The following is a 23,989-nucleotide window of genomic DNA, read 5'->3' as shown; positions in this document are numbered from 1 at the left end:
AGCGGTTAGATTCCAACTCCTACTTCACACATTAAACGCTCGCTTCTGTCTGAGACTCAGGAAACACCGTGACAGGAAATGAGGCCGACATCGGGGGTAGCAACAGAACTGACGATTCACCGCACTATTCAACGGAACTAACAATTCACCGTGCTAAAGAAGAAACTAAAAATTTTGTTAAAAGTTTTAGTTTATTCTCCTGTTAGATTCACAAAATGTTTGGGGTATGTGTCCCCCCCATAAAAAAAGCACTGAGTGCCTGTGAAGCAGAAGCAGCGGGTTCCAATTAGATTTCACTGAAAGCCACCACTTCCCCACCAGCAATGGAACTTGCAAGGAAAGCAGGGGACCTGTGGGGGCACCACCTTTTGGGGTTCTGCTGCCTGAGGTGGCTGCCTCAGCCTGCCTCATGGCCAAGGCAGTCCTGGTCCTAAGAAACAAAGGAATTGAGGAGGGGGTGAGATCCAAATGAAGAGATATGGAACACTGCTGTGCGATCATACCCCAGTTATATTTTAGCCCCCTTCCCAGGGGAGAGGTGGTTTTGGCAAGCAGGTGATGGTAGGCAGGGCTGGTGAGTGAAATGAGCAAGGACACGGCATAATAAATATATATACACTTCCATTTCCAAAAGAGTGAAGGAAAGATGGGGAGGCGCTGCTTTGTCTTTGAAGCTCTGACATCAAGCAACTGAAAATTGGTCAAAACTGTGTGAGTGGCGCATTCATCACCAATATGGCTCATCCTCCACCCCCCACACTTTCCCCATCACTTTGCTTATTGCAGAAAGTCTTATCTTATGGGGAAGCAATGGCTTTGTTGTGCAAGAGCTCCAAATCAGCTTGAGTTGTGCAAGCTGAATTTGCCAGCATGGGATTGAATTCCCCCGAAAACAGTCTGAGAGCATACTCTATCCCTATCCGTTCTGATATTGCTGTCCATGTACACATGTACACGGGCACTTGCTAAAACTGGTCGGGAACTGAGCCAAAAGGGAGAAGATGCTATTTTGTATTACAAATGTGCGCCGCTGCATTTCTGAGGGACACCTGAAAGGCTGCCAACAACGTATTTGACTTGTACATTCCTTAAGCCCCTCGCACTGAAGGAACAAGTGCTCCCTTTCCACATGTGATGTATTTTGAGACAAAAGGTTTCTTTAAGATGTTTCTCCCCCCCCCCAAGCCTTCAGGCTCCTCCTGATCCTTTTTCAAATTACAGAGATGATGGTATACCAGGGAGAATTGTGATTAGTCTAAACTCTACACAGCTGCGAGGGATGGATGTAAAAATTCCACTTGAGGATCCACAACTTCTGGACTCAATTTACCTACATGACACCACGACCTAAACCAAGGGAGTGCTTGAAAAAGACTTGGAGAGGCATCAGGGCTATTCAGTTTCTTCCATAGCATCAGCCACTGAGGGGCTCACAACCGCCCTGCCCAACACGTCTGTCATTATAGGGCAGTGATATTATAGGAGCCTTGAGATGTGGAGGAAGGGGAATGAAACAACAATATAAAAAGCTCCAAGTACAAGAGAATCTAAAGAGGGCTTGCAATTCATTACTTATGGTACCAAGAGGATTATAAAACACCTTGTAACTGAAAGGCTTTGCCTGTAGCTGTTAAGGACTGCAGGCTTTGCTTTTTCTTTTATAAAGAAAAAAGGGAAAAAAAATGAGTCTGACGAATGTTGAGCAATCTTGGCAGGAGAAATCCAGCAATAGGTTTTCTGTCATTCTGCTAAGAAGAAACAATGATTCTTAGTTCAGAGCATTTCAGATGGGTTCTTCTGATTGTTTCCTTGGGTTACCAATCAAACACAACATAACAGAGCATTCCCTCTCTGTCACTTTTATGAATGAATAGAAAGAGACAATAGTGGCCACATGCCAAGGACTTTGAACACATGACACACCAAACAGCATTTTATACCTATACACATTTGGAATATTTCATGGTACCTGCGCAGGTCCAAAGAATAATAGTTATTATAAGGCTGATAAAATTCAAGAGAGGAGAATATACATGTTTCTTAATTACACTTCCTGCATAAAATGTGGAGCTGCACTGGTTTGCAAAGAGGATAGATAGATAGATAGATAGATAGATAGATAGATAGATAGATTAGATAGATAGATGATAGATAGATAGATAGACAGACAAACAAACAAAAAATGGTAAAAATAACAAACATGGAGGTAGTTTGAGCTGATTTGTGGCTCATAAACTATATGCTTCATCATCATAGTTTAATCAACAAATTAAAGTGTAGAGAGATAGAACTATGTGGCCTTACTATTCAATAGTTGACAAACAGTTGACCACCTTTCTATAAATTTGTCATTCTTAGTGTTGTATATTTTTAGTCCTGAAATGGAATAAAAATTTTAGTCAACAGGGCAACTATATGTCATTTGCCCTGCTAGCAAGGTAGGTGGTGCTGTTGCTTGCCTTAGTACAGGCACGTCCAACAGGTAGATCGTGATCTACTGGTAGATCACTGGAAGTCTGTGGTAGATCACTGGTAGATCACTGGCTCCCCCCCAAAGAAGCTCAACAATGTTGCCCCCCTAAAAAAGCTCAGCATTTTTGCCCTGCACCCCTTAAAAATGGGCTTTCCTCCTCCCTAAAAAAAGCTCAACAACTTGAACCCCCCAAAAGGGGGTAGATTCCTGGCAGTTTTTAACTCTGTGAGTAGATCGCAGTGTCGGGAGTTGGCCTTAGTATATTTCATAGAATCATAAAATCGTAGAACTGTAGAGCTGGAAGGGACCCCAGGGGTCTTCTAGTCCAACCACCTGCCATGCAGGAATGAGAAAGAGCAGAGGAGGCCACTTTGAACCCACAACCGCTCAGCCACATTGTTTTATTTTGTATCAAAAAAAGGAGTGCTCTTATTTTATTTTAAAAGAAGACGTCACACAGTTGCAAATGCCTTCTTGCACTGATACATAAAAAGAGACAACAAGAATTTATCGTTTTCACAAAAAGAAAAAAAGAGGGGGGGCAAGTTGGCAACGTATGGCTTCAGGGATTAAAAAGATGTGGCCCTCCAGGTGTTGTCAGACTCCAAGTCCCTAATACCACTTCAGTGGCATTTGCAAATACCAGTTGTACCCCCGTAGTTGATTGCTACAAATAAAAGTGGATTCACATCTTAGTACTATAGTAACTTCCATGAAAAAATTCTATGCACCCTTGCAGTCTTACACACCTGTCTACGCACGTCCCACTGGCATCAATAGGGCTTAGTCCCAGGTAAGGTTGCATAGGGCTGCAGCCTTGGAAAGTAAGTTCCATTGAGTACAATGAGGCTTACTTATGAGTAAGCATTAGAGGATGCTCCGTGGCCCAAACAAGAGAAAGAAAATGTAGGAGGCTGTCAAATGACAGCAGGAGGAAAAACTGAGATTCAGTGCAGAATAAAAAAAGGGTTTGCACTTGTCCTAAAACAAAACACCAAGCAAACATGTATCAATTCGAAAGAGCATTTTTTTAAAAAAAAATGCTTAATGTAAAGCTATTTGGGGAATAAATTTATAACTGCCCTTGTTGGAAAGCCAAATCCCAGTCCTCTCTGTTGCACGGTGCATCCTTGTAGATGTCTGCCAAAATGTTTATAATAATATTTTAACTGTGCTTAATCTTAAATCATTTTAGGCGGTTGTGGTGGCGAAGCAGCCTAACAGGAGACATTGCAGAGGCAGACGCTGCATTCCAAAGTGAGCTCAGTTGTTGTGCAAGAGGCAGCACGTATGTTCTGTAGTCGTGGCCGAGTGGTTAAGGCGATGGACTAGAAATCCATTGGGGTCTCCCCGCGCAGGTTCGAATCCTGCCGACTACGTGTGAAATAAAAAATAATTTTTATTTACGTGCTTTGTGAATGTGACGTTCTGCTTTTGACTTTCAATCCCAGACTTTAGGAATGGGCCTTGTTTATTTATTTACCACCGCGGATTAGACGTGGGGGCGGATGGGGCGGGGCACGTCTGCCCTCGCCCTTCCCCCCCCCCGCCCGCCAACCTCCGCTGCTACCATGGCAACGAGGGGAAGGGGGTGAGAGACGTGAGGAGAGGCTAAGATGGCGGACGACCTGGATGAGCTGCTGGACGAGGTAGAGAACAAGTTCTGCCGCCTCTCGAGGCGAGACTGTTCGGAGCGAGGACGGCCGGGCCAGGGGCAGAAAAGGAACCGCTTCCGCGAGGAGGAGGAAGAGGCCGAAGCCGAGGCCGCCGCGGCGGGGGAGAGGGCCAGGTGAGCACTGCGCATGCTCGCGCCTTCCTCCTCCTGCTCTTCCCCCCGCCCCTCCGGGATGGCCCTAAAGGGGAGCGCAGTTTCAACGAGAAGTATTAACGACACTTCCGGTTCCCAGTTAGCGTGTAGTGCAAACTTCAGAAAGCTCCGAAGCCTTTAATAATAAATTTATTTATTTAAAAACAAAATCCCTCATTTTCTAAGCGTGTTTATGTTGCACTCATCACCAAACCCTAAGCGAAGTTACTATGAAAAGTAGCCCAATTGAATTCAGTGATACTTCCGAGTAAGCATGCATCCGTTTGCGAATCTCAGGCTTTTCCCACCTTCCACCCGCCCAGCCTTTGGGCAACCCACGCAGAGAAAAAGAAAATACAGCAAGGGCACCAAAGAAGTGTTTCGGCGGAACATGCCTTTCCCTTGCCTTGTTGTGCATGATGATACTCCTGGCCCGCACAGGAGCGTGTTCGAGCGGAAACCAGAAATGAGGGTTGCGCGGGACTCTTCCGCGTGTTCTACCTCTGTGGGTGCCACTTAGCCTCCAAGTTCTCCCCTCCCTCGTTTCCAGGCGACGTGACGCGCGACCACCCAGCTGTCATTGCTGCCAGATTCTTACGGTAGCTTGCATGAACACACCAGCGTTTCCCAATTCCTTCAGACTATCCCCATCTCTGCATCTTTTTAACATTCTGGCTTATCTCCCAGACAGTTTACCCCACTTCCCCTTCCACCAACTACTCCACTGAACTATTCCACCAACTACTCCACTGAATTATGTCAAACCCAGGAAAAGATGTATCTCAAGCCACAGTTGCAGGCCACAGTCTGTGCATTCATTTATTTATTTTATTTCATAAAACTTAGGCACTGCAAACAAACAAACTAACAAAGGGGTTTACAGAAGATAAAACAGTAAAATAAAATATAAAATATCACAACCCTGCTTTAAAACATGCAAAAGTTAAAATACTAAAACAGCTTAAAATTACCTCAGCTTTCTAAGCATCTGGTAAGGCTTGCATAAGTAGCAAGTATCATGGATGAACAATCATTGCTTCCTGTCACCTTCATGGGAAACTGTGTTTGGCTATTTGCACGCTGTGGATACTTGGAGACAAAACACGTCATTTTCACGTGTGACAATTGCCACTGGAGTTTTAAGTGTTTGGAGCGGCTACCCCCATACTTTGGCCAGCGTCTTATAAATAAACTTGCCAAAGGATGCTTCTCTTCCATTTCTTTCCAGATTTTCCAACGTATTGACAAAAGGTGCTAGTGAAGAAGAAGACATAGATGACATAATTCAAGATATCATCGACGAAAACAGCTATGCCAAAAATCTTGTGGTAGGTCAAGCCAAAGCAACCTCTGAGGAAAGGGAAAGTTGCGGGGGGGGGGGTCAGTCAGAACCTTTGAAGAAGAAAGCTAGATGAAAAGGGGAAATAGTGAAAGTCTAGAGCAAGAATAGACAACAAGAATAGACAATCAAGCATGGGGTTCTCTCAAGAGTAAACTACCAGGGCTGCATTGTGGTGGTGGGTAGAACCAAAGCCAAGGAAGCAGAGAAATGTGTTTTGGATTCCCTAATCTGGAATAAAGCTAACACTGCTTCAGTTGTCACATCAGATTAGAATTTCTAGTCCTATGCATCAGCCAGAGGCATTTACTCCAGTCCAGAACCCGAAGTTCACATTAAGAGAATGGGTACATCCTTACTGGAGGAAGGAAAATGCTGCTTGACTGATGGAGCAGTATGGTTCCCTGTGTATCTTTGCTGCAGCTGACTGCAGAAATGGGAGCCATTTGTGAAGCCCTCATGTTGTTTACTGTTTTTCTACCCTCTGTCTTCCTCCTCTTCGAGTAGACTTCTGGTCCCTGTTATTTGGAAACAAAAGCAGGAAAGCTTTACCATGCTGCTGGTTTGTGCTAAAGAGGTCCCCATCTCTCCTCTCTCTCTCTCTCTCTCTCTCTCTCTCTCTCTCTTTATTAGAAACCAAAATCTAAGTCACCTAGCCCTGCATATGAAAATAAAACTACCTCCGTTCAAGCTCATGGTAAGAGGTAAGTAAAAATCACATGAGTGAGTAAATGCTTTGCATAGTAAACAGCTAATTTCAACTTAACTCTATTGACAATAAACGATAGAATGCATGGGTTGGATCAAGAGTGACTTAGTTGCACTAAGACTGCAAGCCTGTACACACTTACCTGAGAGTAAGTCCTATTGAACTCAGTAGGATTTACTTTTTGCTAAAATAAAAAAATTCCTTCAGTAGCACCTTAAAGACCAACTAAGTTTTTATTTTGGTATGAGCTTTCGTGTGCATGCACACTTCTTCAGATACTTTTTGCTGTTAGTTCTCATTTAAATCAATGGGACTTGAGTTATTTACATTGGTCACTGCCCCAAAGAGCTTACAATATAAAGTTCAGGATAAGCAAAACAACAGTGGAAGGGAAGGCAGGGAGAAATTGGAAGAATGGTATGGCTATTTCATTTACATGTGCATAGGTTTAGGCTGCAAACCAATGCCACGTTATCGGAGACTAAGCCCCATCAAACACAAGGATACTTCCATATAGCTATTTCTAGGATATCACTGTTCGTCAGAAGCGAACTGTGTATGTTTTCTCAGAAGTAAATTTATCTATGTTCAACATGGGAACGAGAAAGTTCTGCCAAAAGATCCATATAGGGTATGTGTATTTTGAGGGTGGATTAGAAGGAAGAGGGGTGACATCACAGTCCTACCCGGGAGGCAATTTCAAACTACAGTACAGTAAGGAAGAAAGGGCAGATTCATTTGAATCATTGCTAACTTTTCACTTTGATTTCAATGGGACCTAAGTGCAACTAGCATAGCATGGGTCAAACCCTATGTTTTCAGTGGACAGAATTTTATTGCTGTATTGTATTATTTTGGTTAGAGCAGCCAGATGCAAAAGGGAACACAGCTCCTACATCTTTAATAGCTGTGTGGAAGATGGAATTTCAGCATGTGTGGTTTGGCAAGCTACGCTCTACCCTTTAGCTTTGGGTCTCCCTAATGCTGACTGTTTTGTGAGTATGTGGGAGCACCAGTTGATGTTTATGAAGAAATGGTAGCACCAGTTCTTCTTCTAACTATATAGAATACTAGTGTCACAGTGGCCGGAGTGGGCTACTTCAGAGTAACGACGCTACGCAGCTCTGCATTTTATTCTTTTATTGGTGCTGCGTATTTACAGTGCTGAAGTCATTGCTATTTACACGGAGTGATGTGGTCAGTCGGTTCCAGAACCTCCGAATGGCTTTTGGCGCGTCTTTCTCCAACACAAAAGCTTTGGCAGACCCATCCTCTTTCCCCTCCTCTTTCTGCGTAATTCCGGAGTTGGGGGGATGGGTCTCCCCCCCTTATTCGCCCCTTCCTGTCCCACCTGGGACCCTGGCTCCTCTACCTTGCCTGAGCCTCGGACACGACTTCCTGCTTCCCCATTGGAATCGGAACTCTCTCTGCTTTCCCCTGTGCTCGGGGATGGGCTTGAACTCAGGAGGGGAGGGACTTCGCGATATCCCCTGTCCCTCACAACCAGTATCTTGAAGCCTGTTAAAATAACGGGTGCTAGAGCAGACCTTTAGGAAGGGAAGGGAAGCAGCGCCTGGGCGCCCGAGTAGTGTGGAAGCGCGGCTGGGGGCCCGTGTAGGAGTGGTGCCGCTGCTTATGGAGTGCGCCCGTTTGTGGAGCCGGCGGCTGCGGCCCGTCGCACTGCGCGTGTTCGCCTCGGGGATCTGCTGCTCCCCATCTCCCTCCCGCTCCTGCGGCAAACCCCGTTTAGAACCAGCCAATGGTGAATAGTGGGAGGAGCGTAGGGCGGGGGAAAGGAAAAGAAAGCAGCCTCCTCCTCCTCGCGCTTTAGCGCAAGCACAGTGAGGCGCTGTCCGGCTGGGAGCGGCGGTTGGCGGCCGCAGGGAAACGGTAGGCAGAGGGGTGGAGGGGGAGAGAGTGCATGTGTGTGCGTCCAGTCCCTGTGTCTGTGGGGCACATGCGCAGTAGCGCAAACCCAGGGACACAGGGACTGGACGCAGAGACACTTGGACTTTATTATATAGGATGCCATGAAATGAGGGCGGGGGAACTTTAATAGCTTTTCAGAACTTAATGCTCCATGTTGATGATGATGTTTGCTTGATTTCTAGCCCCTGTGGTGTTTGGTAGAAACCCTGCAGGTTCTGGAGTGTTTCCCTTAGTTCTTTTGTTGAAACAGTGGGGTTTTTTGCTCCCAAGATACATATATCATGCAGATAATAATACAGTGGTACCTCGGGTTACAGACACTTCAGGTTACAGACTCCGCTAACCCAGAAATAGTTAAGAACTTTGCTTCAGGATGAGAGCAGAAATCATGCTCCGGCGGCACGGCAGCAGCAGGAGGCTCCATTAGCTAAAGTGGTGCTTCAGGTTAAGAACAGTTTCAGGTTAAGAACGGACCTCCGGAACGAATTAAGTTCTTAACCCAAGGTACCACTGTATTGCCATTTCTTCTGAATTGTGCTGCCTTATAGTTCTACAAACAAAAGGTTTGTTGAAAAGGTACACATGCTCACTAGCGTAATGACACCTGAGAAATCAAATGATGATGCAAACTTGGTTTGAGGTGGGGGGGTTTCTCCTTCTTCTTCAAAACTATTTCAAGGCTTTCCAATTTAATTCTTATAGATGTTGCCCTGTATACCTTGGTGGAAGCAGCTCGCCACATGGTATAGGAACAAATATTTCTCAGAGGTAGGCATTTAAAAAAAATAAAAATACTGGCAATTGCATTATGAGACCTTCATGTTTCTCTTACTGCTATATTAGGAAGGAACATAAGCTGCTGCTTTTTACTGAATCAGACTGTTGGTCCATCTGGCATAGTATTGTCTACACAGACTGGCAGCAACCCTCTGGCGTTTCAGACAGAGGCATTTCTCAGCCGTTCTTGGAGATGGCTGGGACTGAACCTGGGAGCTTTTGCATCATCTGTGACCCTCTCCACCCCCACCCAAGCTGCTGCACACAGTTATCTCAGCCTGTGGTCTGGTAAGCCACAAGGAGTCAGTCTGAGTTCACTATTCAGCTGCATCAGCCAGTGGCAAGGCAGGTGAGAAAAGCCCCCAGCACGTGCAGGATTCAACCCTTGTTTGTTTAGATTTTTGTATACCGCTAGCGTTCGTCTATGTGTACAGATCATGCTTACCCATGTTAAAGAAGCATATGAATCAGAAACACAGAGGAACTTGGATATATGTCCACATAGTTTCACAGACATGATCCTCTTGCGAGGAGGGAAGTGGTGAGAGATCAGCTGTGATGTTCCATAAAAGCTCAGTTCCCATAAGGATTTTTCCTAGGCTAACTTCTTCCTGTAAAATGGAGGCACCCAAGCTTTTACCCATACATAGAAAAAAAAGGGTGAAAATTGAATTAGTAAATACCAGAGTTGCAACCTTTAATCAACTGAGGTTTTATCTTATTGAATGGTAAGAACCGATTTTATTTAGTGGAGGTTAATTTTAAACAGTGGCACTGAAGGCTTAGAGTGTAACCGTTCTGTTTAAAGGTTAGTCTAGTTCTGGCATGTTAGGATAGGAAACGTGAAACAGAATATTCCTTTCCTTTTAACAGCTGTTTATTAAATTGTGAGTTTTTTCACACTTCTGTCAAGATTTAAGAAATGTACCTATTATGAGATTGGATAATAGGCACCTAGTTTAATAAGTTAACAAATTAGTTGATTGAACTGTTCCATGTGTTTAAATCTATAATGTTTGTAATCCTTTTTGGGCAGAACCTGTGATCAGCTGCGGTGTACGGCATGTGACTTCTGTGTTTTGCAATACGATGACTTTCAGTGGGATCAGTCATGTGATTACCTCTTTTTCAGGTATGCTTTGCAGGTAATTTTGATAGGAATATTTGATGTGACCTATATGATAGTGGGGTATCATATAAATGCTGTGGTTTGTAAATGTTCTGATATCAACTTTACAGAATGGCAGGTGTATTTCAGTACTGTACATCGATTTGGGGGAAAGCCTATAGCAGAAAGACCCAAAGACATTTAGTTCAGTGACAAGGGTAGAGTGTTTTTGTCTTTGTTCCACTCTGTGGCTAATTGGGCAATGATTGGCTGTGTAGTTCTTAGAGATTATTATTATTATTATTATTATTATTATTATTATTATTATTATTATTACCCCATCCATCTGACTGGGTTGCCCCAGCCACTCCAGGCGGCTTTCAACAAATATAAAAGCATAATAAAACAAGTACACTGTTGAAATAGAATATTTTTGATTGATAGGAATAACATGCCTGAATTCCGCAAGTTGAGGACGAAGATGCTAACCAAGAAAGGATCGAGGGCCTATGCTTGTCAGTGCACTTGGAGATCAATAGATGAATTAACAGAGCTCACTGGGGATCGACAGCTCCGCTGGGTTTGCAGCAAACACGTCGAATGAAGTTGTCTTTGTCATTCACATACTCATTTCTGTATGAAGACCATCTGTTCTTTGCTTGGCATCATGAGTGATGAATTGAGTGTGTTCCGTGTAAAATTAGATCTTGATCATCCAAATACAAACTGTGGACTTTGCCTTGTCTGCAATTCCCTTGTGAACTATCGGAACTGGGAGGAGGGGGGGGGGCATAGTAAGCTGGAGACCTTCCTCAGCCTAGAGGACCAGGCTGGCAGAACTGTTGAGTATTTCCAACGTAGCAGGGAGTGAAGCTGAAAGGAAACAAGGTCTGGGTCCTAGAAGGCATCCCACAAATGTAGAAGCGATAGATACACCTGAAAAGAACACTTGGGTTAGAACACTTTTTGAATACACGTGTGGGATATTTTGGCTTTGGCTTTTTTCCTGCAGATGTGTATGTAGTGAGCCAATCTTCAAATTAATACCAGTTTGGAGTTGTTTTAGCAGGATGCTGGAGCTTGCCTTCAGAGCAAGAGCAAATAGCTGGGACAGTCCAGCAATGGGAAGGAAAATGACACGACAGGTCCAGCATTTTAATAAGCTCATTTCTAGTGGTGAGGCAGGTCCTTAGGCTGCAGTCTTCATGCACGTCATCCCAGGAATCAGCCCCACTGGACACAGTGGTACTTGCTTCCAAATAAACATAACTAGAGTTGAACTAGGGTGGAGCTCTTTCCGCTCCCTTAAGTCTGCAATCCTGTGCACACGCACTTGGAACAAAGTCCCACTGAATCCAGTAGGACTTACTTCTGAGTAGAATGCATTGGATTGAGCCACTCAAAGCTGTTCATGTAAATCAGGCATCCCCAAACTGCGGCCCTCCAGCTGTTTTGGCCTACAACTCCCATGATCCCTAGCTAACAGGACCAGTGGTCAGGGAAGATGGGAATTGTAATCCAAAACATCTGGAGGGCCGAAGTTTGGGGGTGCCTGATGTAAATGATATCGCGACGGAGCCTAAACAATTTTTTTTTGCAATGATATTCAAAATCAATGTCTTTTTTGCAGGGGACAAGGGTAAACGTCCTATTAGGTATAGGATTATTCCACCTTCGCTGACACTCTGCAAGTTTTAAGTTATCAGAAAACTGTTGTTAGATGTCTGTTTCAGTTGTCTTTTGAGATTGTCAATGCATCCACATTTTATGTTTTAATCTTTGTATCGGAATACCAAATATAATCAAAGCGGTTCAGAATTGAGCCAATGGGTGATACCCAGTGTTAGTCAGGCCCAGAGTGAACGCATTGAAATGAACTGGACTTGCATAACTAAATTCCCTTGATTTCAGTGGGTCTGCTCAGAGGATGACTTAGCAGGGCATCGTGACAGTTTTTGAGTTGTATGATTTAGCTGATCCTGAATTATTTTCTCAACCAACACATGTAGCACTATTCCAGGAGTTTTTTCTGTAGCACTGAAAGTTTAAAAGCGCATTGAAGCGTAAACAATTGTAGCAAGCAAGTAGTACTCAGAATGTGGGAAACAATAGCACATTTGGAAAACAATGGTTGCTCATATGATCTCAAAACACATCATCCTATGCAAGGAATTTCAGTTGCTTTTTAGACCATGTAATCTGTTTAGAATCAGAGTATAAATAACTTGAATACACTTTCTTTTAAACCAAAATATGGAATCTAAAAGTGCACAAGGCAGAAATCGTTCCCTCTGATTTCTCTGTAATGCTACAGTCATTAAAAGTTGTATTCTTGGCATATCTGAATAAGTTGGTTAAATTTCATATATTAATCGCCTGTTGTATTTTTTCTTTTTGGCCCCCATGGTATCTTGATAGCTGACACATGCCTGAAATGTTAAATACATGCGTAGTTTGGTATTTATGAAATAAGGAATGTGAAACCCACTGAATAATTGGTAAACAGCACTGTATAAATACTGATGATGATGATTATCATCATCATCATTATTGAGAGATGGGGTTGGGAGTGAATATAAATATTGGTTACTGATGGGAGGCAGGGTTTGGTGTGACTGATTCTAGCCAGACATAGCTGGCTGGACCTAAGGTGCTGTTAGACCAGGAATGAGGACTCCCAACTCCCATCAGCTTAGCCAACAGTCAGGAAAGTTAGTCCAACAACACCTGGAGGGCATCCCTGATTTAGACAGTGGTTGACACAGCAAACATCACTAGATTCTATCATCTTTAAGAGCTAGTTCTGTGCAGTGTAAGCCAGGAGGTTCCTCAGATACAAATGCACTAGGTGACCTTAGACAAAGTACTGGTCCTCCACGAACACCATCTGCAGTATGTGGATAATAGCCCAGGCCAGTCTTATCAGGTTACTGTTGGAATTACTGAACTATTGTGCCTGGAGAACTTCAAAAGTGCCTCAATGTGTTACAAACAAGTACAACAATTTGACTTCTTAAACAAGACTTCAACTCAGTTGTGGGGGCAAGGGGGGGGGAATTAAAGAAAAGGATCTGCTCTGGACTTGGATTGTAGATGAAATAGAAACAGTAATTGGCAATTTAAAATATTGCAGACTATATCTGAAAGATTTTAAATATTACACATTTTACACAGCACAAGGCATTAAGTATCTCATATTTTAGGTGCCCATGAAGTGTTTGATCATCTTCATTGGTCCTTTTCATTTTGTGTCTTGGAAAGAATAAATTTTGGTAGGTATTCTACACAGGTAATCAGAGCTCTATATTGTCCGATAATGACAAGAGTCCACGTCAACCGATGTGATTGACGGAGTTTTAAAACACATAGGGGAACTGAACAGGGGTGTCCCCTTTTCCCTTTGTTATTGGTTCCTTCATTAGAACCATTAGCTGAAACCCTTCGTAAGAATACAAAAATGTTGAGTGTCATAATAAATGAGCAAGAACATAAAAGAAAGCAAAGCTAATGCACTTTGATAACTGAATCTGGGAGGGGTGGTATTCAGAGTAGGCTGTTACTTGCTTTTCATTTGACTTACCTGATAGATCTTCCGTTACATGCTCTGTGTGGGTCACTGACATATTATTATTCTTTCCTACCTGTATTACTATATATAATCAAAGCACAGTAATATCCCCTGCAGTCCTGCAGTTTCCATTCTCTCAATAATGTTGGCAGCTCAGGTCTCTGAAACCTGCAGGATTTAAGGGCTAAGTGGGCATGGACAGAGTTGATTATTTGGTTCTGAGCCATCTGTTGGGAAAGCGGTTGACCTACATAGGCAGTCTGAAGGGAGGGCTTCACAATGCCACGTTTGAAGCCAAATAGGATTCTTTCCCCCCTCTCAGAGTTGCTGAAGGGGGGGGGGCTTGTTATTTACACAAACCCTTTGCTCATGGCAAATGAGATACCTGAACTGTTTGCCATGAGAAAACTCCATGAATTGGATTGCAAAACCTTCCAGCGACTATTCAGGGATAAGAGCAGGCCAAGTATATGAACTAGCCCCAGGATGATTCACAAAAATATCCTTTTCCATGTTTTTCCCAGTGCACACTAGCTTTTGGTCAACCCGGCTTTGACTTGTACAAGTTGGTTTGCTGGATGCTTCAAATCAACATTCATCCTGAGAGACCCCAATCGCACTTAGAAATTGATGGGACACATTGTTAGCAAGGTTGGTCTGTGTCCACTCCTGCTGACTTTTAGTTATTATTTTTATTTATTACATTTCTATACCACCCTTCACCTGAGGATCACGGGGCAGTTTCCAATATACGGAGAATGTATAAGGTGTTCCTATTCAAAATGGGAACCTTACGAGTGTTTTTATAATTTTAATGCCATCTGTGAGTCTGGTACTTTTGCAGAGTACAAGAGGACAGGTGTTTGCTCTGAGGAGCTTATAAAGGTCACATCTACACCATACATTTAAAGCTCATTTATACCACTTCTACAGTCATTGCTCCTCACCACCATCCTCCCCAAAATCCTGGCAATTGTAGTTTGTCCCCACAGAGCTACTGTTCCCAGCAGCCTTAACAAACTACCATTCCCAGCCATGTGCTTTCAATGTAACAGGGGAAACAACAGAGGAAGGGAAAGCTGGTTGGTTTTTCATAGTTCACTGAAAAAGCAATACTGGTTGTGGGCAAATAGAACAAAATATATACACAGAGATTTATGGATAATTGAAAGGTGAGTGATTACCACCAACCTGTCAAAGTGGGCCTGCTTTGGGGGGTGGGGAGATAAAAAGCTGTCTCAGTGGGCAAAAAAAGGTTTTGCACCCCTGCTTCAGAAGTAAAAACACTGGATTCCCCCTGTTATGTCTACTTCTAGTATGATGGTGCTCCTGCCCTGTGCTTTTAGCATTAGCCAGGCACCCAAAATTAAGCTGAAGCAAATCAGCATTTTATTTCTATATGAGGAAAAGCCCTTTTAGCAGCTTATTTGGGAGCCTGTAACAGCCTGTTCTGCCTTCCATCTGGCTAAAAGCACACATGGTAGATTCTACATTCCAGTCCACTATTTTAGCTTCTTAGAAGGGTTTTTTTTTATGTTCTCAGATCGCAACAAGGAGGATCGATTGTCCATGTAGTAAACGTAAACATAGTATTCCCATTCAAAACTGCAGAGGGCAGACTTACACCAAGGTAGGTCTCTTGCATTTGTGTTTATTTGGACAGGAAGTCTTAAGCACTTCTTAAAAGCTGACCCAGAGCTCCTTCTTCAAACCACTCCTCTGGCTATAAACTGAGTAATATGAACCCAAGAGATCAAAATGCATAATAAAAATATGTCAAACAATAGTTTTCCCCTCCCCCTTCTCTTTTTGACCTCAGATAGCGGTTCCCACCCACCCCCATGTATATGTTGAGTAATTTATCAGTTACTGAAGCTGAATGTTGTCAGGAAAGACAGAAGAAAGTACATCTTCACACAGCACATGGTTTATCTCTGGAACTCACCACCACATGATGTCATCAAACTGGATGACTTTAAAACAGCAGGGTAGGCATAAATTAAAAAGAACATCAAGATTAAACACAAAAGGGCAATATGAGGTAGGGGGGATCACTATTCTTATTTTCCTATGCTAAACTATCCATTTCCTTTATTAAAAAAGAAGAAGAAGAACCGTGTTTCTCATATTATAAGACACGTCTTATTTTTTTTTTCCTCAAAAAACACACTGTGGCTGATTTTCAAGGGATGTCTTATTTTTTTCTCATCCTCCTGCTGCGGCCGGCATTGCTGCTGCGCCCATCACTATGTCTTATTTTCGGGGTATGGCTTATATTCCTTGAATGCTTAAAAATCCTGCTATGGCTTATTTTATGGGTATGTCTTAAAATATGAGAAACAGGGAAGGTTGTTTTCGTACAATTAACTGGTGGCAGTTGTAATTAAGTGTTTGCAAGCGACAACCTCCAGGAAATTTACAGATTACAGTGTTTTCAATCTCATAACTGGGATGGGGGGCATGATCCTGTGGTAAAATTGACTGGACTGAGCAGCTTAGGATGCAGCAGATCTCTGTCTTGGTTGGCATTAAGTTCCCAACCCCAGCGTAGCTGGAGAGATCCCGGTGTAACTTGCACATCCTGGCTGAACCAAAGCTGGCCAGTGTAAATTACAAAAAAAGGGGGGTGTTCCAGGAGTGTGGTGAGGGCAGGACCAGAGAGAGAGAACTTAGTCTGGATCCTAAACCCAGCTCAGTCATGCAACCTGGCAAACTTGCATTAGAACATTATTAAAGGCTTGTTTTCCCTCTGTCAGGCTCAGGCAGAGCAGCAGCGGTAGCTCAGATGCAGAACGGGGTTTTGATCTGGTGTGGCTTTATAGTAGCTGAACTTAACACCAGCTTCTTGTGCATAGGATTGCTGTCCCTCACATTTTTTTTCTTTCTTAAGTAGGGTGGATATAAATAAGGAGGTAAATTAAAAACGAAATTGCATGTCACCAACACCTGCTAAATCAGATCTCAGTCAATTTTAGGGAAATTTAAAAACTTAAATCAAGCTGAGAAGTTTGCACAGAGAGGAGTGTGAGAGGATCTTCGTCTACACATTGAATCATATGGGGGATTCATTTATATGGAGCCTTTGGACACAATCCAGCAGAGGCATACTGAAGACTGCAATCCTAGACACACTTACTTGGAGTGCACCCCATTGGATTAAATGGAACTTCAATTGTACTGTAGGTGTAGAATAAGCACTGAAGCATTTCCTTGTGCCATTCTATTTCTCCTAAAAACATAGTTACAGGAGAAACCTGCAATGCAACTTTCTCTGGTGTCATACTACAGAAATGTTTGGAATAAAGGGAATAAGGAAGCATCAGACACATAACTCTGTAGGATCGTGGCATTTGTCTTCACTACTTGCGTTTCTTCTCTCTGGGTTCCTCCTGTTTATTTGATTTTCTTGCAAAAACCTTACATGGTGTTGTGTCCTGTCTTCAGTTGATCATTAATTCTCATTTGCTCATGGGGTGGTTATATGACAATTAGTCTTCATCCTGATCTGCTTGGGAGCTGTTTACGCAGCTTCCCATTTATTCATCCTACACTTTTCAATGTATTTTCCTGTCACTTTCCAAACTGCAAAAGCCTCCTTTTTAAAAAGAAAAAATGGTTTTGATGGGTAACAGAGCACTTAAATCCATTTCAACTGTGGAAGCCTAAATATCAGGCACGTACTTGGATCCCTCCTGCAAAATACAGTCCTTCTGGAGGCCACACACACACACTAACATGATCCTTTTCAGTACATGCAAGACTCCTCTTGCATCAAAGGAAACACTTGTTCATATTTGTTAGATCCTCTCCAGCTTTGCTGCCTTCCCTAATTCTACACTATTTCTCTGTTTTAAGAGCATGGCACTTTTCAGGGACAGAAATTGTAGAAGGCATTGGTGTTTTCGCTGTAAGGGGTGGGTGCGGGGAACAACTGTGAGGTCTGTCATAATCCAGATGTGCAGGAAGTTACATCCATAAATCTCTGTGCACAATGAGAGGAGAATACAGAATGGATTAGAGCATGTTTTAAATAATCTCCGCAGCGAACTGTTTAAAAAATAGCATGGTATGTAGACTATGCTAGACCACCACTGGGGCAGAGAGTATGTTTCTTAAAGTATGCAAAGGACTGATGAAATCACTTGTATTCCACCAGAGCCATTTTGTTAAATTTGGGCGTCAAGCCACAGAGAAGCTGCCACTTTGTCAAAAACAAGGGGAGCTGCAGTGGTGCTAGTATGTGTGAGAGAGCTTAGGGCTGCTGCGCTGCACACTGAAATAAGCCCAATATAATCCCATGGAATTAGTTTTAGTTTACATGAGTGTAACTGAGCACAGAATTTCACTTAAAATCCCATGACAAATCCTATTAACTTCAACAAAAATCCCGGTTAGGCTATGATACCTGTTAGACTTGGGAAGTTTAACAAAGGAGATCTCGTTTTGGCTCCTGCAGCTGCATGCTAAGTATTTAAAAGACTCAAGGCACAGTCCATGACACAACTTTGCATAAAATTTGCTTGCGCTTGTTTATAGGTGCAAATGTATGGCGACTTTCAGAGGAGCAAAACAACAGTTCTTGCTTTTGCTCTCAGGGTGCGAAACTTTGGGGGCCAGAGGCGCATTTGTGGACACAACACACATGCAGTCTCTCACACACCACAACCTATTGGCTACAGCAGAGTACTTCTTTCAAGTCTAATTTAACTAGAAGAGGCAAGGTGAGAGGCAGTGAATGCTTCTGTAGGTGCATGCACACCCACGGGCAACACCTGCTCTGAGTTATGGGTTGCTAACAGGACTTTATGGGCCCAGGACACTGTAAACAAATTGAGGTGGTAGGTTGAGGTCTTACCTGCATGGTAAAAAGGTAAAGGGACCCCTGACCATTAGGTCCAGTTGTGACCGACTCTGGGGTTGCGCGCTCATCTCGCATTATTGGCCAAGGGAGCCGGCGTATAGCTTCCAGGTCATGTGGCCAGCATGACAAAGCCGCTTCTGGCAAACCAGAGCAGCACAAGGAAACGCCATTTACCTTCCCGCTGTAGCGGTTCCTATTTATCTACTTGCATTTTGACGTGCTTTCGAACTGCTAGGTTGGCAGGAGCTGGGACCAAACAACAGGAGCTCACCCCGTCACAGGGATTCGAACCGCCGACCTACTGATCAGCAAGCCCTAGGCTCGGTGGTTTAACCACAGCGCCACCTGGGTCCTTTGCACTTATTACAATCCTGCACTCTGCTTCCACCCCGTTAACAGTGAAGGATAACATCTCCTAAATGAAGCCATAACATGGCACAGGATAAAGTGCGCATTAATAGGACCTTGCAGTGCTGTGGCAGCTAACATTTGATCCTACAATCCTCACCTGCACTTAGCCAGAGAAAGAAGAGGACCATAAGCAGGGTGAATCTGTAAATTGAGCCTATGGGCTGCCTCTTCATAGAGCTGCAGCACACATATAATTGCTACTGTTGTTCTTCAGAGGGACAGAACAATATGGATAAAAACCCTTCTCTGTCGGCAAGATTATTCCCCTCCCTTCTGTTATGCTACTGACTTTGAATGGAGGCTTGTGGGGCCATAGTACAGAGGTTAAAATATGTATTCACTAATTGTCTAGAGACAATCTGTGTTCACATTTCATAGAATCGTAGAGTTGGGAGGGAACCCGAGGCTCATCTAATCCAACCCCCTGCAATGCCCAAATATGCAGCTGTCCCTTATGGGGATCAAACCTGCAACCTTGGTGTTTTCAGCACTACGCTCAAACCAACTGAGCCATTCAGGTTTGTCTTCCCTCTGCAACTTAAATCATGTTGCATCATACTGTAGCGTTGGTATTTATTCCCACTTCCCCAAATATGACATGTTTAGGAGCAGCATTGCAGGGTTTCTTTTCTCTTGGATGATAGAGCGCGTTGGTAGCTTCCTAAATCGGTTGTTTACAAATAAATAAGCAGAGCCTATTGGGAGCAAGCAGACTCCAAAGGCAGGCAGCGCAATCACTAATCCTGCATGAGGGTCCCACAGAGCACCTGAACCTCAAAGATGCTTCAGCAGAACCAACTCCATCTAAAAAAATGAACGTCTTGTCTCTCACGCCAACAATCACACAGCCAGGTCCCTCCATTTTTCTCTCTTTCACACAGGCACACAGGATCTCAGTTTCAGATGGCAAGTAGATTTCCCATTCACCTCCTTGTCACCATATCCTACTGAGGAAGCAATCAATTCCTCACCATCAGTAAGTACTTGGCTTAACAAAGGAAAACCATCCTCTTCCCATCTTGCAGCATGACCTTCCTTGCCCAGATATTCTCCTTCACCATTATTCTCTGATTAAAGGGAATGGAATTTGGCCTGGGCCAATGCATGTAGGATCACGTTCTTGTGACTTTGCTGTTTACACACAGAACACTTGACTCTGAACACACCCAAGCTAAGCTATGCAAAATGAGTTTATAAACACATGACCAAAGTTAAGTCAATTCACTGATTTAGGCCAGCGTTTCCCAGCTGAGTGCTCTCCAGATGTTTTGGTCTACTGCTTGGAGCTTATGGAAGTTGTACTCCAAAACATCTGGTAGACATTCAGTTGGGGAAGGCTGATCTAGGTATCTGGGCAAGAAACAAACCCACATTGGATCTCCAGCACTGAGAAATGTTGATTGGGGTGTTTCAATGAGGTTTTTCAGATCATACTTCTAATATTTTTTTTCTCCTACCCCCACCCCCCTCTGCCCTCTGTGTATACAAACTGCTGCTATTTTTTGTTTGTTTCTTTACTGGAGAAGAGAGGTGATTCTATTGCAGGAAGAGTTCAAAATTGCGCCTTTCCATTGGAACTCTGCAGCGGTCATAATTACACTCTGAAAGCACACTTAATGTCTAGGCTTTGGGCTCTCTTAAAACCATACTGATGTCTGTACATGTTGGAAATCTACATAGCAAAAAAAGCGGGTGCGTTAGATCAAGAGTCCCTAGAGACAAGGGGCACAAACCAGCCCAATTTAGCAGTACTGTAACTAAGTTCTGTGGAAATGGAATAAGGTTTGTTGATCTGCTACTTTCAATGGGACTTTGGGTGGATTGTACCAGCCTAGTACACGGGGATGCAGGTGGTGCTGTGGGTTAAACCACAGAGCCTAGGGCTTGCTGATCAGAAGGTCAGCGGTTCGAATCCCTGCAACGGGGTGAGCTCCCATTGCTCGGTCCCAGCTCCTGCCAACCTAGCAGTTCAAAAGCACCTCAAAGTGCAAGTAGATAAATAGGTACCGCTCCAAGCGGGAAGGTAAAGGGCGTTTCCGTGCACTGCTCTGGTTCACCAGAAGCGGCTTTGTCATGATGGCCACATGACCTGGAAGCTGTACGCCGGCTCCCTTGGCCAATAACGCGAGATGAGTGCCGCAACCCCAGAGTCGGTCACGACTGGACCTAATGGTCCCTTTACCAGCCTAGTGGTTGGGCCAAAAGTGGTTTGTTCTATGGTTTAATGGTGGAAAAATCCATGCAACATCATTCCAGGCTTTAAATAAAGTGTTTTAACCCACTATCTTTCTCCTTTGAGATTCAATCCCTCATGGATGTCAAAGATTTATTTCTGGCAGTCCCCAGCAAGCAAATGCCACCTCTACCTTAGCTGTTCTTTATACAGGAGATCTAGTGCTAACCTTTCATTACAAAATGTCATCTGTTTTCCAGCCCTCCCCTGTAATTTTATGGTTGAAGAGATTAACAGAGAGATGCCTGGTTACTATCTGGCCACAACAGTTCCATTAAACAAGCTTGATCCAGTTGTATTTTGTGGTATATATGAACACCAACCCTGAGTTGAGGATGTTCTTTCCAGTCTGTTATCAAGATTATCATCCAACAGAAACTAAACCAATGTAATGACATGCATCGGACCTGAATACATTCCCCTATATGTGCAGATATCCCTTGCTGGATCAAGAAAAGAATACTAACCAAATTTAGCGTGACAGGCAGCACAGAAATTTTGGTGGGTCCATTTTGTCTCCATAAATAGGAAACAATGACTTTTAGGGCCATGGTTAGAGATTCCGACTGGTGTACAGCAGCCACAATATGATGACAGTAGAGCAGAAAGTAATTTTTACACACATTTAAAACTCAGCAACGTTTTACAATTCAAAGCTCTCTCTTCTTGAATTTGCAAAGTTTGCTTTTGAAATCTGTTGTGTTGAACATATTAAGCTGCTTTAGGTGAATCTGAACCATTTTGTCCTACTCTGTCTACCCTGAATGGCAGAGGCTCAGTAGGTATTCCTCTTGTACCCAAGATCTTTTAACTGGAGATGCTGTCAATTAAATCTAACGCAAGTGCACATATATAATCAACACTGCAAAGAGCAGCACAAGAGCTAAATGGGAAATAGGAAGAGCGCAGGAGAGATGAGGGAGACGTCATATCAAAAAAAAACTAAAGCAAAAAGGAACTGAGGGGATGATTACTACTGAAGTGTGACTAAAAATGCTTTACGGTAAATAATAATAATAATAATAATAATAATAATAATAATAATAATAATCGCCTGCACAGATTGTGCTGCATCATATTATAATGTTGCAAACATTTCTAAGCTTGCATCCTGAGCCTCTCAAGTCAAAGCCCATGTACAAAAGCTGCAGGAGGCAGAATTCCAGATTGGTAGAGACTCAAACAAGTTGGAAAGTGGGAGAGCATAGTCAAGAAGCTTTAGGATTGCTCCTGGCTTGAAATCCCAACCACATTTATTTTTTCCAGAAGGGGGCAGAAAATATATTGATTGCTGAGGAAACTATACAAAGCAAGTAGCACACACTTCCTTTTTCATATTTGTTAACTGCAGGGAAATGAAACATATGTCAGCTTGTGCTTTTGTTTTTCTTTTTTCTTTTGCAATCTGGGCTGTTTTGAGATTTTCCGCTTAAAAGAAAATCTGAAAATGAAACAGCCAAGAACAGGAGGATCCCCTTTCGTCCTGTGGCTGTAAGTCGTCCAGAAATACGAGTCCCAAGATACTTGAGGATGTTAAACCAAGAAAACAAACCCACCCTCCCTCCTCTCGTCATCTCAGTTTTCCCGCTAGGAAACAGTGGAACCCCAATTTGTCATTCTTACAGCAATGCAAAACAAAACAAAACAAAACAAAAAAAGCCCAGCTTGCAAATCCCATTAAACATTGACGCAGATAACTGAAAATTGATTGCTATGGTTCCATGGCATTCAGGAATGTGGCTTATGTCTCAAAGTGCTTCAGACCCAGAAAGAAAAACAACTTTGAATTCAATGGGCCAGAAAGAAGCAGCTTGTGACCACCCCCTGGGATAGAATGGAACGGCACTACCGTATAAACATTCCGACTTCCAATCTCCAAAATGTTTTGCTCCCTTTCATGTTCTCTTCTGTCTCTTAGAAAAATTCTCTTTTATAGTAAACTAGCTGGCCCTGGCACACGTTGCTGTGTGTTAGTATGTCAAATGGAGGGTAATAACCCCCTGAGCCTCAGAGTCCCCCTGTTTTAAAGATGTTATGTTTAAACAGGGCTATCCCTGTTCTGACCCCACCCTGTTCCCATCCCGTCCCCTCTTCCCCCCACCCCCCAGGTCATCCCTGTGATTGGAGTCATCCTGTCCTGAACCATGAGGTATTCGGATCCTGGCAAGGTTTGTGGTGGAGCTTGGGTGGGGGCGTGGTCAGTTGTATCCACCCCCGGAGATACAGATTTTTTTGGAATAATTCCCAGCTTCCCCGGGTATCTGAGTGGTGGGTTCCGAAATTTGCCGAAAACAGTGTTTTTTCGACACAGGTATGGCATCTGACCACGGAAAGGGTCACTCTCATAGTGGCAAGTGAGGTTGTGGCCAAAGTTGAGGAGTATTGGTCCAGTGGTTTTTGTGACCATTTATGTGGAACAAACAGGGTCAGTCTACATTTTTTTATATACTGTATAGATACAGGCTAGAGCTCCCTGTCTATACCCCTGAATTTATACACAGATGAACACAGCCTCGTAGCATGGCATGATTTGCATATAATGCTAAACTATGGTATATTAAAAAGAGCAATTAGTAAAATAATACTAATGCAAAAATAACAAGCGGCCAGTGGATGAGCTTAAATGGTACCAAGTGTGCAACAAGCCAGCACTCATTCCGGCATTTTGTGCTCTGTGAAGGATTTTCATTTCAAAAGGATGTTTCCAGTAATTGTGGGTGTTTTAAAATAAATAAAAGCCATGGAACTTGAGACACATATTAAAAGCCACACTG

At 43.3% G+C, this 23,989-nt stretch overlaps 1 protein-coding gene and 1 non-coding gene across 3 annotated transcripts; both read left to right on the top strand.

Annotated features, from left to right (window-relative positions):
* The first annotated feature begins 3,770 nt into the window (after window positions 1-3,770).
* Window positions 3,771-3,852, top strand: TRNAS-AGA (transfer RNA serine (anticodon AGA)). Its single transcript has one exon. It is a non-coding gene; the product is annotated as a tRNA-Ser (tRNA).
* A 214-nt stretch (window positions 3,853-4,066) lies between these two features.
* On the top strand, window positions 4,067-12,480 carry CFAP418 (cilia and flagella associated protein 418). 2 transcript variants are annotated; one of them, XM_035124500.3, is made up of 6 exons: window positions 4,067-4,262; window positions 5,509-5,608; window positions 6,253-6,323; window positions 8,960-9,025; window positions 10,071-10,166; window positions 10,587-12,480. In XM_035124500.3, the coding sequence occupies exons 1-6, from the start codon at window positions 4,090-4,092 to the stop codon at window positions 10,744-10,746; spliced, it is 666 nt and encodes a 221-aa protein (XP_034980391.1). In that variant the 5' UTR covers window positions 4,067-4,089; the 3' UTR covers window positions 10,747-12,480. The 2 variants fall into 2 exon arrangements, with proteins under 2 accessions (XP_034980391.1, XP_034980393.1); XM_035124502.3 differs by lacking the exon at window positions 8,960-9,025.
* Window positions 12,481-23,989: the final 11,509 nt, after the last annotated feature.

The sequence above is a fragment of the Zootoca vivipara genome, chromosome 8, assembly GCF_965207765.1.
Source record: "Zootoca vivipara chromosome 8, rZooViv2.hap1.1, whole genome shotgun sequence".
Classification (NCBI taxonomy): Eukaryota; Metazoa; Chordata; class Lepidosauria; order Squamata; family Lacertidae; genus Zootoca; species Zootoca vivipara.
The sequence above is the reverse complement of the archived record's forward strand: the minus strand, read 5'-3'. Positions and strand labels throughout refer to the sequence as shown.

Excerpts from the sequence above, each read along its gene's own strand:
- CFAP418 (XM_035124500.3), top strand. The coding sequence starts at position 4,090 with ATGGCGGACGACCTGGATGAGCTGCTGGACGAGGTAGAGAACAAGTTC. Across the intron at positions 5,609-6,252 it reads GCTATGCCAAAAATCTTGTG|AAACCAAAATCTAAGTCACC; the intron begins GTAGGTCAAGCC and ends TCTCTTTATTAG. Across the intron at positions 6,324-8,959 it reads GTTCAAGCTCATGGTAAGAG|ATGTTGCCCTGTATACCTTG; the intron begins GTAAGTAAAAAT and ends TAATTCTTATAG.